At 33.2% G+C, this 14733-nt stretch overlaps 2 protein-coding genes across 4 annotated transcripts; both read right to left on the bottom strand.

The window, feature by feature from the left end:
• Window positions 1–591: 591 nt before the first annotated feature.
• APX6 (ascorbate peroxidase 6) lies at window positions 592–4739 on the bottom strand. Of its 3 annotated transcripts, XM_011041383.1 has the most exons (11): window positions 4593–4739; window positions 4176–4368; window positions 3921–4035; window positions 3432–3559; window positions 3276–3346; window positions 3037–3079; window positions 2849–2945; window positions 2535–2618; window positions 2246–2367; window positions 1747–1813; window positions 592–1109 (listed from the first exon to the last, which is right to left on the bottom strand). In XM_011041383.1, exons 2-11 carry the CDS (start codon window positions 4345–4347, stop codon window positions 1007–1009), a joined length of 1002 nt encoding a protein of 333 aa, XP_011039685.1. In that variant the 5' UTR covers window positions 4348–4368; window positions 4593–4739; the 3' UTR covers window positions 592–1006. The 3 variants fall into 3 exon arrangements, 2 of the variants coding, with proteins under 2 accessions (XP_011039685.1, XP_011039684.1); XR_844304.1 differs by lacking the exon at window positions 4593–4739 and having other exon boundaries at window positions 2246–2360; window positions 4176–4440; XM_011041382.1 differs by lacking the exon at window positions 4593–4739 and having other exon boundaries at window positions 4176–4440.
• Window positions 4740–4988: 249 nt separating this feature from the next.
• On the bottom strand, window positions 4989–8657 carry LOC105136152 (G-type lectin S-receptor-like serine/threonine-protein kinase SD2-5). The gene is made up of 2 exons (XM_011041381.1): window positions 8446–8657; window positions 4989–8137 (listed from the first exon to the last, which is right to left on the bottom strand). The coding sequence occupies exon 2, from the start codon at window positions 7652–7654 to the stop codon at window positions 5204–5206; it is 2451 nt and encodes an 816-aa protein (XP_011039683.1). The 5' UTR covers window positions 7655–8137; window positions 8446–8657; the 3' UTR covers window positions 4989–5203.
• Window positions 8658–14733: the final 6076 nt, after the last annotated feature.

Raw genomic sequence — 14733 nt, 5'->3', positions numbered from 1 at the left:
ATTCCTGATAGTTATTTCACCCATTTTGCTTTTGTTGTAAAGTGTAATGATGAAAACATTTTTTAAGATATTTTGATCTATTATTTTTTATCGGGTCATAATAAATTAAAAATTACAATCACACCTTGAATTCATATCAACATAGATAATTTTTAATCCATACTGAAATTTAACCATCATATTCTACAATCCTGATTTTATAGTGAATTAATCTATTATTTTTTTCCTTTTTTTATTCCTTTCCTAGTGTTTTTTTAAAAAATAAGATTGATTATTAAAAAAACTATTCAAAATTTTCTCGATATATTTTAAAGCTGCAGTCTTCGAGCTAGAAAATTCATATTTTCCTATATTTCGCCATTTTCTGAGTGAGTTAATATATAATGGAAATTGAACTCAGCACCTCACTTCTCTTTCTACAAGAATAACGATGAACGACAAACGCATCAGTGTCCTATGACAAGGAGTTGCTAACCACTTGACTGAGTTTTCCTTTTCGTTCCATTACGGATTGCATTATTCACAAGCATCTACTGGCTAGCTTTCCATTTTCATGAAAGTATAGCACTCACCCTTGCATCAACAAGGGACTGGCCATGTAACAAGGGCTGAGCCTGTGTGATTATCATTTATCAATCCATCTTGCATAAATATTACAGCCATAATTTAAGGTTTTAACCTCCAAGTACAAGCCCTGTTAAGACCCTGCATAACAGGCTACAAAAAGGATGTTCTCAACAACCTGGCTACCATGCATGTTATATATATTAATTACTCGTTTTTTCGAGCTTTTTGGACAACCTAGCTGTTAGATCTCCCATATGTCTCTTGCTCTAATTAAAAGTTACTAAATTTCAAGCATAATAAACCCCACTACACCACATCCAAGAGCACTGAACCATTGAAGCAGCCGTTTCGTGTATGTATCGTGCGTGTTCTTTCTTGGTGGATGCTACAAGGGCTCAGTTATGAATATAAGTAAACAAAAGTAAAAATCTTGATCCAATTACAAGCTTTTCCATCTCGCACCAGAATTGACAAGTTTGATGTATGCGTTCTTAAAATCGTTGAAGAACATGTTCTGATTGTCAGCATACTTTTTGATCCATCTGCACAGAACACAGGTTTAACCAATGAAAGGAAAAGGTAATCAAAATTCAAATCTATACTACAATGTATCAAAGTTAAACAAGTTTAGTTCAGGTTAAGCACATATAAGATAAGGCAAGAAACGATTTGAAGAGTTAGCTGTGACCAGTTTAGGAAATAGAATCCATGTCCACGTCTCTTTGGATGTCTTTAAGACAAGATATATATGTCCCACAAAAAACCGAAACACATGCATTGGATGACAAACTAAACACTCATTACATGATAAGAATTACATGGCATGTGTTCATAGTTGAGCGTTTGTAAAATGACTGCAAAAACTCCGATGTACTGTCAAATTGTAGTTCAGTAAAATACTTTAAATTTTTTAGTCTTGATTATGTTTGTGTCTTTCAGCAGGTGGAAAATGCATTTTCACAGGCATGTGTTATTATGTCTGAATTTTCACAACTATTATGGCTATCATCTGCTAGGTTCCTTGTTATTGAATTCCAAACTACTCATTATCCCTGGCTAGGCTATATGCTTCACTCATAGAGGGTACAGCTTAGAACTGCTTTGCAAAGTAAGGAGACAACGCAGACAAGACTTCAGAGATAACATGCTTTGATCGAGAGATCTTTGAAAATGGCAAACCTTAAACATTCATCATCCTCAACAAGAGCATGATCTGAAGGAAGACCAACCATGCTTGACATACCACCTACATTCAAAAAACAGAAATGATAAAGCAGATCATGTAAAGTACATCAGATCAAAATATCAGTTTCGCAAATGCCTATATGAAAACAGAAAATTTTGAAGCAAAAAAGGGACAAATTAGATTAATAGATGTTCATACTTCTGTCTCAATTTTGATTTATCTAGCAGAAAGTTTGGCTTGAAAAATTATTGGGTGAGAAAAAAGTAATCTTCCATGGTTTTGGATTAAGTTTTATTAACTTCTTATAATTCCTCATGTACATTATCATTTCGGAATAGTATAGACTCAACTCAAGCATGTGGCTTAAACCAACAGTGCACTGAGATGTCAAACGACATTACTAGGTAATATGAGATTGTGCAGTGATTATGCTGTGCAGCTAGTCTTAAGAAAAGTTGTAAAAAAATGATATTCATGTTAGCTTTTTTTTACCTGAAGATTTCCATGGCTTTTCTAGAAGAATTTTATAGTAAGAATTGTCAAAAACAAATGGACTTCCAAATCCTTTACTTCCAAGAGTATGCGCTCCAGATAACACGACAAGTTCCTGTGTTCTGCCATAAAAGGAAAGTTATATTTTCCACAGACAAGATAGTAAAAATGAAACTTGAGCATGATAAATATGCTGAAAATATCTTCCTAACATTCCTCACTACAAATTGACTTAGCCCAGGAAGAATATGACAACAATTGAGTCTATGGGAAAAGGATAAGAACCCACGATAAGCCTTTTCTTTTAAAGTTCTGCTTCAAACCAGGTGCATCCAAAGATTCTCGAGGAAGTTTGCCTTCAGCATCGGGCTCCCTACAAAGATAAAACAGTTGTAATAATGTGGGCCAAGAATTGTAAGTAGATAACACTCAAATTTCCACTTACAAAATTCTACATTAAATTGAAAAGTATTTTTCCTATGAATTTCAAACTCAAATACAAGGCTAGTAGAAAATATTTTCATGAACTATAAGATGATCCAGTTCACTTCAAGTCAAGTCTTATTATTTGCTAAATAGTAAGGTTAAAGGCCAGCCTCTTACAGTGAATCTAGTCTGCCTAGCTGAACAGGTATTGTTGGACCTCCACAAACTGAAACTGCTTCAGCTCCCGCCACAGCTATCATGTCTGCCCAGGATACTAATAGTGGAAAAATCTAAAACATATGAGCCAGGCACCACACTGTCCATTATTCTTGAAGCCATTAAATAGTGACATTTCAGATAACCACCTTGTTGTATTGCATCCACTTCACCCTTTGCTTTGTCAAGAATCTAAACAACAATGCACCCACTCTGGAGTTAGCTGGCAGGAGATCGTATTAAGATTGACCAGGCTGGATTTAGATAAAAGGAAATTTAGCCAAAGCAAAAAATCTAATATAGAACAAGTATCTGCAAACATAATTGCAGATAAAAAAGTTCAAATTTCTGTTTATAACAAGAAAAGCAAGGGAGACTGAGTGCATGCCTTCAGTGATTTCTTTAAACCAGCATTTTCAGGCCTTTCAAGTTCATAAACTATTGATCCATTCATCCCGCCTGCATTAATTTTAATGGTATACAAATAAGAAAGGAATCAGAAGTTGGTAGCTTTTAACTAATATCATTTAGTCAAAATAAACACCTGAATTCCCATCCATTTCAAAGGTTCCTGCATCATGAAAAACAAGACGAAGTACACCAGCAGCCTTGCCTTTGGATACTACCTTCCTCACTTCTTCCTTTATGAGTATATACGTGTTTGTATCCGACCTTTAGCGTCAACGAAAAGAATAAGCGTATAAAAACCAAAAACCAACAGGTACAGCATCTAAAGACACGCACTAATTAACATAAAAACACACTACATAATCCAACCCATTTTTTTCTGATGTAAAAGTATCCATAGGCAGGTGGCATTGACAAATTAAAGGATCATCTATGAAGATAGTGCTCACACTGGTCAAAAACCCAATAATTCCCACCTAGCAAACTTAAGTAGCAACGTCAAGCAACCTCTAATGATGGAACCTAGTGAAGCCACAAGAGTTATATACCTAAATAATCCAGAATTCACAAAAGAATATGCAAATCCAAAACCAAAGCAACAACTGGGTATGTTTATTTAACTTACTGCAATGCTTTAGCGCTAAGATCCTCCAGAAATTCATGCAAACCAAATAGAAAAGGCAATGTTGATATCCAGACAAGTAAACTCCTTCTAGTTGAAAAGCAATCATCTTTTTCTCCTGTAAAAGAATAAAACTCAATCAAGATTCTATTTTGAATTCATTAATCCACTAAGAAACAATTGAAAACAATATAACAACACCAAGAAGAGAATTTGCTTATGCAAAAAAAAGGATAATTAAGCTACGATTATCAGAACCGTTATCATTGTTGTTAGGGGGGAAAGCGCAGGCTTTGAAGGGCAGGGCCCGAAATTTGACAGTTGAGGATAAGGGTCGTTTTGATTTGGCGGGAAAATTGAATTCTTGAGGAGAAGTGGAGGAGAGAAGAGAGGAGGGTTGGGTGGTGCTGAGGATAGTTAAAGAAGACATCTTTTAATGGATTGTGTTAAGATAGTGCTTTCGTTTTTGCTCTATGGAGGGTAGGGAGGTTTTTTTAAGCTGGAGAGGTAGTGATTGGACGAAGTTGAGTTACGGAGTAGTGGAACCAAAAGATCCTATCCTAGCAAGTGAGGTTGTGGCCTAGCGGTGGGAGGGGCTTGTCCCTTTCCTCCGCACTTGGATTCGAACTTTACTATGCACGCCTGTCACTCTTTCTTTTAATGGATTGTGTTAAGATAGTGCTTTCGTTTTTGCTCTATGGAGGGTAGGGAGGTTTTTTTAAGCTGGAGAGGTAGTGATTGGACGAAGTTGAGTCACGGAGTAGTGGAACCAAAAGATCCTATCCTATTGGCTAGTTTCTTCAACAAGTGGAGGGCTTCTGTTTTTTATTGCCTCCTGGTTTGAAATAGGGACGAGCATTTAGAACTTTAGGAAATAAGGGAATACAAAGAGCTACTTGACCAAAATAGAAGAAAAATTCTGGTGGAAACAGAGTATTCATGCCAACAAGAAGGATGATTTTATGGCTGTGTATTTCCAGCAAGGATTTAGGCAATACTTATACCATAACTTAATCATTTACAGCTAGTCCTTTTTTTAAATCTTGGAATCTAGTCGAAAATAAGACGCGATTTTGTGGAAATTCTCTATGCTTTATCACTTTGTCACAGTCGACACTCTTAATTTACATCTCAAATCAGTGAGTACAAAAGCGATCAAGCATTAACTAATGGCTAGTGCGGCAAAACTATAAAGTAATATAACAAATATACAGGAACAATATGGGAAACATATGCAGAAATGGCTCAAATCTACATCTAGAAATAAGGATTCCCCTCAGCAAATGTTATCTAGGGCCGGAAAGTCGCACTGCAGAGAGGTAGGCATCACTATTGCAGTCCGATGGTCCTGAGGAAGTGCCCTCCTCACTTGTTGATTTGAAGAAACTTGAATAAAACCGGCAACCCAATGGTGATGAAGTTGGTGGCAGTGGAACTGGGGAGAGACCTTCAAGCATTTGGACTACTTTGTTCATTGATGGCCTGAGATTCATATCTTCCTGTATACACCATAATGCAACTTTAATAGACGTGGAAACCCTATCGTCGTCATTGTCTAACCTCAGCTTCGAATCAAGGATTTCCTTCAGTCTCCCTTCTTCCATCATCTTGAATGCATAAGAAGGGAAATGGGACTTCTCCGAAGATTCAGTTGGATCGAAGTTTTTTCTTCCACCAATGATCTCAAGCAACAACATGCCATAGCTATAAACATCACTTTTCTCTGATATAGCATAATTTGTGATCCATTCTGGTGCAAGGTACCCTCTGGTGCCTCTTAATGTTGTGAAAACATGGCTTTGCTCTCGATTCATTAACTTGGCCAAGCCGAAATCTGAGACTTTAGCAAGGAATTGACCATCAAGAAGCACGTTTTCTGGTTTTATGTCACAATGAATGATCTTAACATCACAGTCTTCATGGAGGTAAGCTAGTCCTTTTGCTGTTCCTACAGCAATATTGAATCTTGTTTCCCAATCCAGCAGGAATTCTTCTTTGTTTCTCTTGAAGATCCATTTATCCAAAGAGCCATTTGCCATGAACTCATAAGCAAGAAGGCGATGAGTTCCTTCAGCACAGAAGCCTTTTATCCTGACCAAGTGGTGATGATGGATACTGCCAATTATGCTAACTTCAGCTCGAAATTCTTTCTTTCCCTGACCCATGCCTTCCAACTTCTTCACAGCTAGTTGGGTTCCATCTGGGAGAGCTCCTTGATAAACTGAGCCAAATCCTCCTTGTCCAAGCTTCACCGAGAAGTTATTAGTAGCTGTCTGAAGATCTCTGTAACTAAAACGGATTGGCATCCCAGATAAAGTCTCTAGGAAGTTCTCATCTTCTGAGGTGTTGTGGGGAGATTCTAGCATCTTCTTCTTTTTCCTGTGATAGCGAAACGCCATATAAAATAGACCACAGATGGCAATCAACGTTCCAATGACTATTATCACAACAATTGGAAAGCTTTTGAAGCCGCTCCCATCCCCTCCAGCATTGGAACCACTGCCTCCATCTCTTGGAACTTTAATGTATGCAACAAAGCTAGAGCCTGCATTAGAGTTCTGGAAACTTCCTATGTCGCTGAACAGGAAGCAGTTTCCAGAACTGTTATGGAAGAAAAACGCAAGGCATGAGCAATTACCACGGCAAGCGGATTTGCAACCTTCCAAATCGGTTCTTGAAGAGGGTGGAACAAACCCCAGAGCAAAATAATTGAGCCGATCCCCAGCACTCACAAGCTCTGTAGAACCATTTGAACGATCACAGGAAGAGACAGCCTCCGTCTGGCAATTCAGGCGATTACTAAGACCAGAAGGGCACTGACATACATTGTTACCAGAACAAACATAATGTGCATCGCAAGCCTCTGGTCTGCTGCATGGATCACTTGGTATTTTTGTTTGTGAATCACTGCCTCCATCATCAAGATTGTAGAAAGATATAAAACCATCATTTCCTAGAACTGCAATCGAAGTGCCATTTGCATCAGTACTATCTGAGAAAATAAATTGTGACAGGAACACTTTGTTTCCATCATAGAATTTCCATGAATTTCCACTGAGAGATGCCACAGCAACTTTCCCACCACCTTTATCGATGGTCATCCGCCTCTCCTTTTGGATGGACCAATAAGGCTGGGGAGTTTGGAAACCTGCAGAAAGCATTATGTCTCCGGACTTGATTTCAAGGATATGGGTCAGCTTGTTGGAGTTAGGATCACTTACAAGTTTCATTCCATCAACAAAATCCTGGTTCGATATAAGTGTATCGGTAGGATGGCTAAAACTCTGCCAAAGTACACTACCACCATTCCCGAGCAAAACCAAATTTCCTGAATCCCGCATTTCTATCGCAGAAACCCTCTTGCCACCGGTATCAGCTGTCCAAACCACAGCTTCCCCTTTTTGCAAAGAAACCTTCCCATCTCCACCGAAGATAAATTTATCAGAATTTGAAACTGGGGACCCTCTATTTGCAGACCAAATGACCTTCGAGCTACCCATGTGGACAACGACTAACAGAAATTGTGTAACATCTTGAGTAGTTGAGAAGCCAAATGCGAAATTCGAGTTGTTAGATATAAGAAACAACCCATTAAGATTGATCCAAGTCATTTGAGACCCTTGAAACCCAGGATAGATCGTTCCTACATATTGGAGACCAGCCTTACAGGCTTCAGGAAGGAGGAGGACAAACAATGAAATGGAACCCATAAAGCGAATCAAACCCCATCGGTCCATGAACACTCAAGAAGAGGAGGACAAACAAAATAAACAAAAGAACGAGATTCTGCTACAAAATCCAGGAAACGAAGAAAAGGGCTTTGATGGACAGTTTATATGAACAAACCAATGACAAACTCCACATTACACGATCACTCTTGAATCAGTACTCACAAGTTAAACTATTAAAGCAGGTTGCTATACATCTAAAGCTAACAATTCCCAGATTCAGGAAAATTCCAGGTAAGAGAGAAGAAAAGGATAACAGGCTATCGAATTCCAAAGCATAGACTAATAAAGTATAAACAATTGACCATGAATAAACGTGGAAGAAAAAAGGACCCCTGTTTTAATCTTTCTTCCCTTCAATTGAGACACCAAAATTTGGACAAAACTAAAGAGAAACCAAAATGGTGAGTCAAGGAAGCAAACCAATAGACAGAGTCATGCATGTACCTCAAGAATACGGTAGATAAACAACTTCAAACCCCGAAACCACTCCTAATAAACAGCAAATTCATAATCAAGAATGACAGCTTATTGATGGGTACCTTTCGCTAATGACAAATACTAGAAAAGGAAGAAGAGAACCATCAATTTGAATTGATGGGTACTCTTCATGCAGACCATATATAAATTTTGACCAACTTGTTCTAGAAACAGGCTGTGATATGTATGCAAAAAGAGGCAGATTCAAAGAAAGCTGAGCGTTTTGGCTGTGCAATAAATGAAAGCAAGAAGGAAGGAGAGGAAGAGGAAGTTAAGTGATATAGAGACCGACAAGTTTGTCTTGTAGGTGAAGCTCTCACCTTATTTTTTGTCGTTGTTGTAGCAGAAATAAGTGGATATGCAAACATGGGTCTTCCTCTTTGGCTAATTTCTATAAACAAACTGCTATGCTTGTTTATAGCTCTGCTTGTGTCATCGAAGAGTCTTGGAGAGATCTGAGGCGAGGGTTATATTTTCTAAGTTCCGAACTGTCAAAACCTTTGTACGGTTTTACGTGGTTTGACATCTCCAAGGAGAAGGACTCCTATGTTTTTTACGTGGTATGGCCATCGAGTGATTTTTGTTGTCGAAGAAGGTTTGACGAGTCAAATGAGATTTTTTTAAAAATGAAAATCGATATAATTTTCAATTTGATTATTCGATCCGGTTAAAATTTTGAAAACATGTTCTACCAACCCTATTTCCTGCAGGGTTACTGTTTAATGCCGGTTTAAGTCAAGATTAATTATGAATTAACTATAAACTGAAAGAGAGGTGTTTTACTGCACCTATTCTGACAAATTAAATAGTGTTTTTTTCTATTAATTTTTTTTAATTTTATTTTTTTATTTACTTATTATATTTTTAAAATATATATTTTATATTTGATGAATTAACCTAATTAACTTATTTTTTTAATCTCATCCTTTGATATTAATTTGATTGAGGATTAAATGTTATAACTTTTTTTACTTTTCATTAGGTTATTTTGGTCTCATGATCCAAGAATAATACTTAATAAATTAACTCGAGTTAACTCGCCAAGAATAATACTTAATAAATTAACTCGAATTAACTCGATTTTTTTATTTTTTATTTTTTTTAATTTTATTATTTAACATTAGATTAGTTGGGAATTGAGTTTTATAATCTATTTTAATTTTTTTTTATGAGAATATCTTGGTCTCACAATTAAGTTCATAGGTTTTGGTATTTTAACATTAATTAAATCATGTCTTTTTTTTCTAAGAGGTTATATGTTTATTAGGTTAACTCAATTGACTTATTTTTTAATTTTTTTTTAATTTCATCAATTAATATTATACTTAATTGGAAATTATATTTTATAATTTTTTTAAGTTTATTTTTCATTAGATTATTTTAGTCTCATGACTCGAGAATAGTGTTTAACAGATGACTTGGGTTGAATTGACTTATTTTTTATATCATTTTCAATTAATATTTTTATAAATTTTTTCATTCAGTATTAGATTCGACAAAGACAATTGAAAATCAAACTTTATAATTTATGTGATTTTTTTCTATGTAGTTATCTCAGTTTTAAAATCAAAGTAGCAAATTTTACGAGTTAAACCATGTTATTTTTTTTCTTTAAGGTCATTTTAGTTTAATAATTCATGTCATGAGTTTGATGAATTGATTCATGTTGTTTTTTTAATTGATTTCTTCAATATTAAGTTAATTGGGGATTAAAATTCATAATTTCTTTAATTTGTCACACATGTATATAATTTTAATAACATTGAACAAAAAATAAATTAGGAAAAATATTTTTTAAAAAAATTAAAAATATCTATTTTTCTAAAAAAATCACTTAATTACAATTGTAAAATGTATTACCAATCAAAATGTTGAATCATTAATGATCAAGCATCAAACTCGTTCGATTCATCATGTTTTTAAAGATTAAATTAATTTGAATAAATCTGGTTCTAATTTAATAAAAATAATCAGAAAGAAACAAAGAATGCACCAAAAGTTGTTATTTAACCCAAAAAACAATTCATCCAGATCTTTCAATTCGCCATCAAGGATAATCTGGTTCTAATTCAATAAAAATAATCAGAAAATGCATAAAAATAATCCTTGAATAAATCATGTCCATTCGACGCATGTTTCTTTCTCCAAGTATTGATTAAGGTGCGAAAGAAGCTTTATTTAAAATTAATGGAAGTTGACCTAATAATCTGATGACTCATAACTTAAAATAACAAAGGAAAGTCCTGTGATCAGTTCACGGCCATGCTTCTCCACACTCATTTTTTTCCAATTTTTTATTTACCCAAGTTGCTGCAATGGTCTAGTGCTAGGGTATGATCCTTTTTTTTTTAATTATTTAATTTAATATCGTATTTAATTGTCTTGACCGATTAGGCATGAGGATGGGGTCTTCAACATTAATGACTGTTGTGGGATAATTTAATGCAAAGATTGAAGAAAGTGGAGAGAAAGAGCAAAGCTACCTGCCACCAACTCATGCCCCACAGGATCAGGTTGTTCATTTCCACGATCATCTTGCTTCTTCTTCTTCTTCTTCTTTTCTTCCTTTTTTTTTTTTTTTTTTATCGGGAGTGTTTTGTTTTTGAATGTCTTTTAAAATTGTTTTTATTATAATAAAGTATTAACTTAATATATTTTTATGATTTTAATGTATTTTTTATATTTTTATGATAAATATTGATTTTCAAAATATTTTATTTAAAAATGTATCAAAATAATAATATATTTTTATTTTTAAAACTTAGAGGTGATTTGTTGATTCATTTTAAATCAGATTTTTCATTCAAATAATATTATTTTAACTTATAAAATGGAATTGATTTGTTAATCCACGGATTAATCTAAACAACCTGCACAACCATCTAAACTTTGAATTATTTGGATATTCAGGTCTATGTGACCTATGCTTCCCTTTCTTTGTAACACGGAGTTCCAGAAATTGGAAGGCCATATGAGACCTAAAAGGACGTGCGTGTATATATATATATATATCTACAGGGAGATTTGGACAAAATCAACAAACACATGCAGCTGCAGCAGCCATGAACCTTAAATACAGCTAAGCCGTACTCGTGAGAATATTAACCCTAATCTTCTAGACTGATTCTAGAAATAGAGCCTTAAGCTAATGGTAATGATATATGTAATCTCTTAGCATCTGCTAAACATGATGAGACATCAATAGGTGGAGACAAGATCCTTCTATCATGTGATATTTTTATAATTCCAAGAAAATGAAGGGCTCATATATGTGTATATATATATATATATATATATATATGTTGATTCAAAAAATCAAACGGCTGATGAATTCTGATGATGTCAATCTCTCTCTCTCTGTCTCTCTCTATATATATATATATATATATATATATTTGCTCCGAGCAGCACTGATTTATGCCATGGATTCAACAAGCAAGGTTTTAAGATTTTGATTTCCCCAGCCAGATAGTTCTTTTATAAATAATTTGATTTATAAATCATTAATATAACAATAAGGATATTGTATAATTAATTTACTCTGAAATTAACGTAAATATTGAAGAGTTCATGATAATCTTTCTATTAATCTCATTAAAACTAAGATATTATTGAAAATCCCATTCCCCAGCCTGTCCTATTTCTTACTGTTGATGTTGGTTTCGTTACTAATTTTTTCTTGTTTAATAAAATAACCAAAATCTTTTATAGTTTTTGTGGTACATGTAAGCACAATTAATGTAAAACCCCAAAAACCTTGGTGAGTTTAATAATAAAAAAATAATTCTAGTTAACCTAATCAATTTGGATTTGTCTCAATCAAAATTTATTTTTTAACCTCTTGATGTTTTTAAATTTTTTTATTAAAATAATATTATTTTAATTTTTTTTAAATAAAGGAAATTTTTTTTATTAAAATAATATATATATTTTTTAAATAAAGATGAATCGATTGATTCTCTTTACTATGATTGTCTAGATTGATATAGATGGGAAATAAGTTGCAATCACTCCATTTTAGTATTTTTTTTATATCTTTTTATGTTTGTTTTTCTTATCACTTACATTTTTAGTTTTTAGTGAGCGGCTAATAATTAATATACCTTTGCATAGATTCAGACTTGAAAGACATGGTTTGAAAAACAAGATAACAATATTATAAACTTTACAACCCATGTAAAGATTTAATTGAATCTCCAAGCACAAAGAATTCCAAAGGATGCTCAGATCAGAAACTTGCTATCTACAAATCGATTGAGTCCTCTCTTGTATTTCCTCTCCTGATTTCTCTTCGTTAAAGAATCAATAAATATTTAACAGGAAGATTCATTCATTCATTCTTCTTCTTCTTCTTTCTATCTAACATGGCTACTTGGATAATTTAAACCCAACAGGCCAGCAGTATTTATTTGCATCACCATTTACCAAGACGAGGGACATGCATGAATTTGGTGTTGATCCAAATGGCGAAGAGACAGGATCATCCCATGGCTTGGTCACATTGCATATATATATATGATTTAATTAGTGCATTGCAATATAAATAAAGTAGTGAGCAATAAATTTTATAACGAGTAGAAAAGGAAAATATTTGCACGTAAATTATTTATATTTAGGTGGTCATTATCCATACATTAAAAAAATCAATAATTTTCTTATATAAGAAAAAAAAAATAGGTTAGAGCAAGGTGAGTAAATTAATCTAATTTCAAATTTAGTAACGAGTTCTTTTTATAATCTTCAATTGGTTGAAAGCATCTCTGAATCAAATACATTAAATATTCAATCGAATTAAAGTCTGCATGAGGATGGGGTCTTCAACATTAATGACTGTTGTGGGATAATTTAATGCAAAGTTTGAAGAAGGTGGAGAGAGAGTAAAGGTACCTGCCACCAACTCATGCTCCACAGGATCAGGCTGTTCATTTCAACGATCATCTTGCCACCAATTTATTGGGAGCAGGGGCGGAGCCAGGGGGCGGCAAGCAGGGGCCCGGGCCCCTGCAAAAAAATTTAATATTTTTAATTTAAATAAATAAATATTTTTAATAATATATACATTATTATATTAATTTTAACCTCCCCTGTAAAATGAAACCAGCTCCGCCCCTGATTGGGAGTGTTTTCTTTCTGAATGCTTTTTAAAATTTTTTTTATTATAATAAAGTATTATATTAATATATTTTTTATGATTTTTATTTTTTTATTTTTATGATAAATATTGATTTTCAAAATTTTTTATTTAGAAATGTATAAAAAAATAATATATATTTTTTTATTTTTAAAAATTAGAGGGGATTTGTTGATTCATTTTAAATTAGATTTTTCATTAAAATAATATTATTTTAACTAATAAAATTGAATTGATTTGTTAATCCACGGATTAATCTAAACAACCTGCACAGCCAACTATCTAAACTTTGAATTGTTCGGACATTCAGGTCTGTGTGACCGATGCTTCCCTTTCTTTGTTACACAGAGTTCCAGAAATTGGAAGGCCAATGTGACCTAAAAGGATGTGCGTATATATATATGAATAAATATTTACAGGGAGATTTGGACACATCGACAAACACATGCAGCTACAGCAGCCATGAACCTTAAATACAGCTAAGCCGTACTCGTGAGAATATTAACCCTAATCTTCTAGACTGATTCTAGAAATAGAGCCTTAAGCTAATGGTAATGATACATGTAATCTATTAGTTTCTATTAAACATGATGAGACATAAATGGATGGAGACAAGATCCTTCTATCATGTTATACTTTTATAATTCCAAGAAAATGAAGGGCTCGTGTATTTATATGTATAAGTATCGTCATCCAATTTTTCACTTCTATTTTATTAAAAAAAAAAACAAAAAAACATATATGAAATGATAAAAATAAAAAATAAATTGAAATTTAAGTTAAAACAACATAAATTGAAAGTTGATTAATACTTAAAAATATATTTTTATCAAGATTTTATATTATCATTTTGTATTTAAAATATCAATAATTATTTAACTAGAATATATTTTATAATAACATATCTAATAAATATAAGATATTTTTAATTTATGATAAATTAAATGCAGTCCTATCATATAAATGAAAATATTGATTGGTGAGTTTAACTACTGAAATTGAGAAGACAAAAAGAGAGCTAAGTTTAAATATGAGATGTTAGTTCAGTCCAAACTAGAACAATATTTAGTTACTGAAGTTGTAATCTTAGATTTTAGTTTGATTTATATGACTATAAAGCTAAGATATATACCTGAAATATTCATGAGAGTCCAATACTCAATTCTGACATTTAGAAGTCCAAATCTTAGCATCAAAAGAGAAGATCAAATCTGTGCAGCAGCCCAAACACTATTAAGTGTTTAACCCATATCTCAAGTTTTAGAAGTTCAAATATACTGATTTTTTTTAATTGAAAAACTGAGATAATTTCCTAGAACTTTCATGAAGACTATTTGTTCAAATTCTGATGTTAACAATGACATTTTGTTCAGACAAGAAGATAAGGATTGTCACCAAGTCAAGATATAGTCACCTACTCAACAATTAATCATCAAATTAATATTTTTAATTTTTGGCCTATAAAAGGAGGCATTTG

The sequence above is a fragment of the Populus euphratica genome, unplaced genomic scaffold (assembly GCF_000495115.2).
Source record: "Populus euphratica unplaced genomic scaffold, PopEup_1.0 scaffold51.1, whole genome shotgun sequence".
In the NCBI taxonomy this organism is placed as follows: domain Eukaryota; kingdom Viridiplantae; phylum Streptophyta; class Magnoliopsida; order Malpighiales; family Salicaceae; genus Populus; species Populus euphratica.
The sequence above is the reverse complement of the archived record's forward strand: the minus strand, read 5'-3'. Positions and strand labels throughout refer to the sequence as shown.

Excerpts from the sequence above, each read along its gene's own strand:
- APX6 (XM_011041383.1), bottom strand. The coding sequence starts at position 4,347 with ATGTCTTCTTTAACTATCCTCAGCACCACCCAACCCTCCTCTCTTCTC. Across the intron at positions 4,036-4,175 it reads CCCTAACAACAATGATAACG|GAGAAAAAGATGATTGCTTT; the intron begins GTTCTGATAATC and ends ATTCTTTTACAG. Across the intron at positions 1,814-2,245 it reads AAAGCCATGGAAATCTTCAG|GTGGTATGTCAAGCATGGTT; the intron begins GTAAAAAAAAGC and ends TTTTGAATGTAG.
- LOC105136152 (XM_011041381.1), bottom strand. The coding sequence starts at position 7,654 with ATGGACCGATGGGGTTTGATTCGCTTTATGGGTTCCATTTCATTGTTT.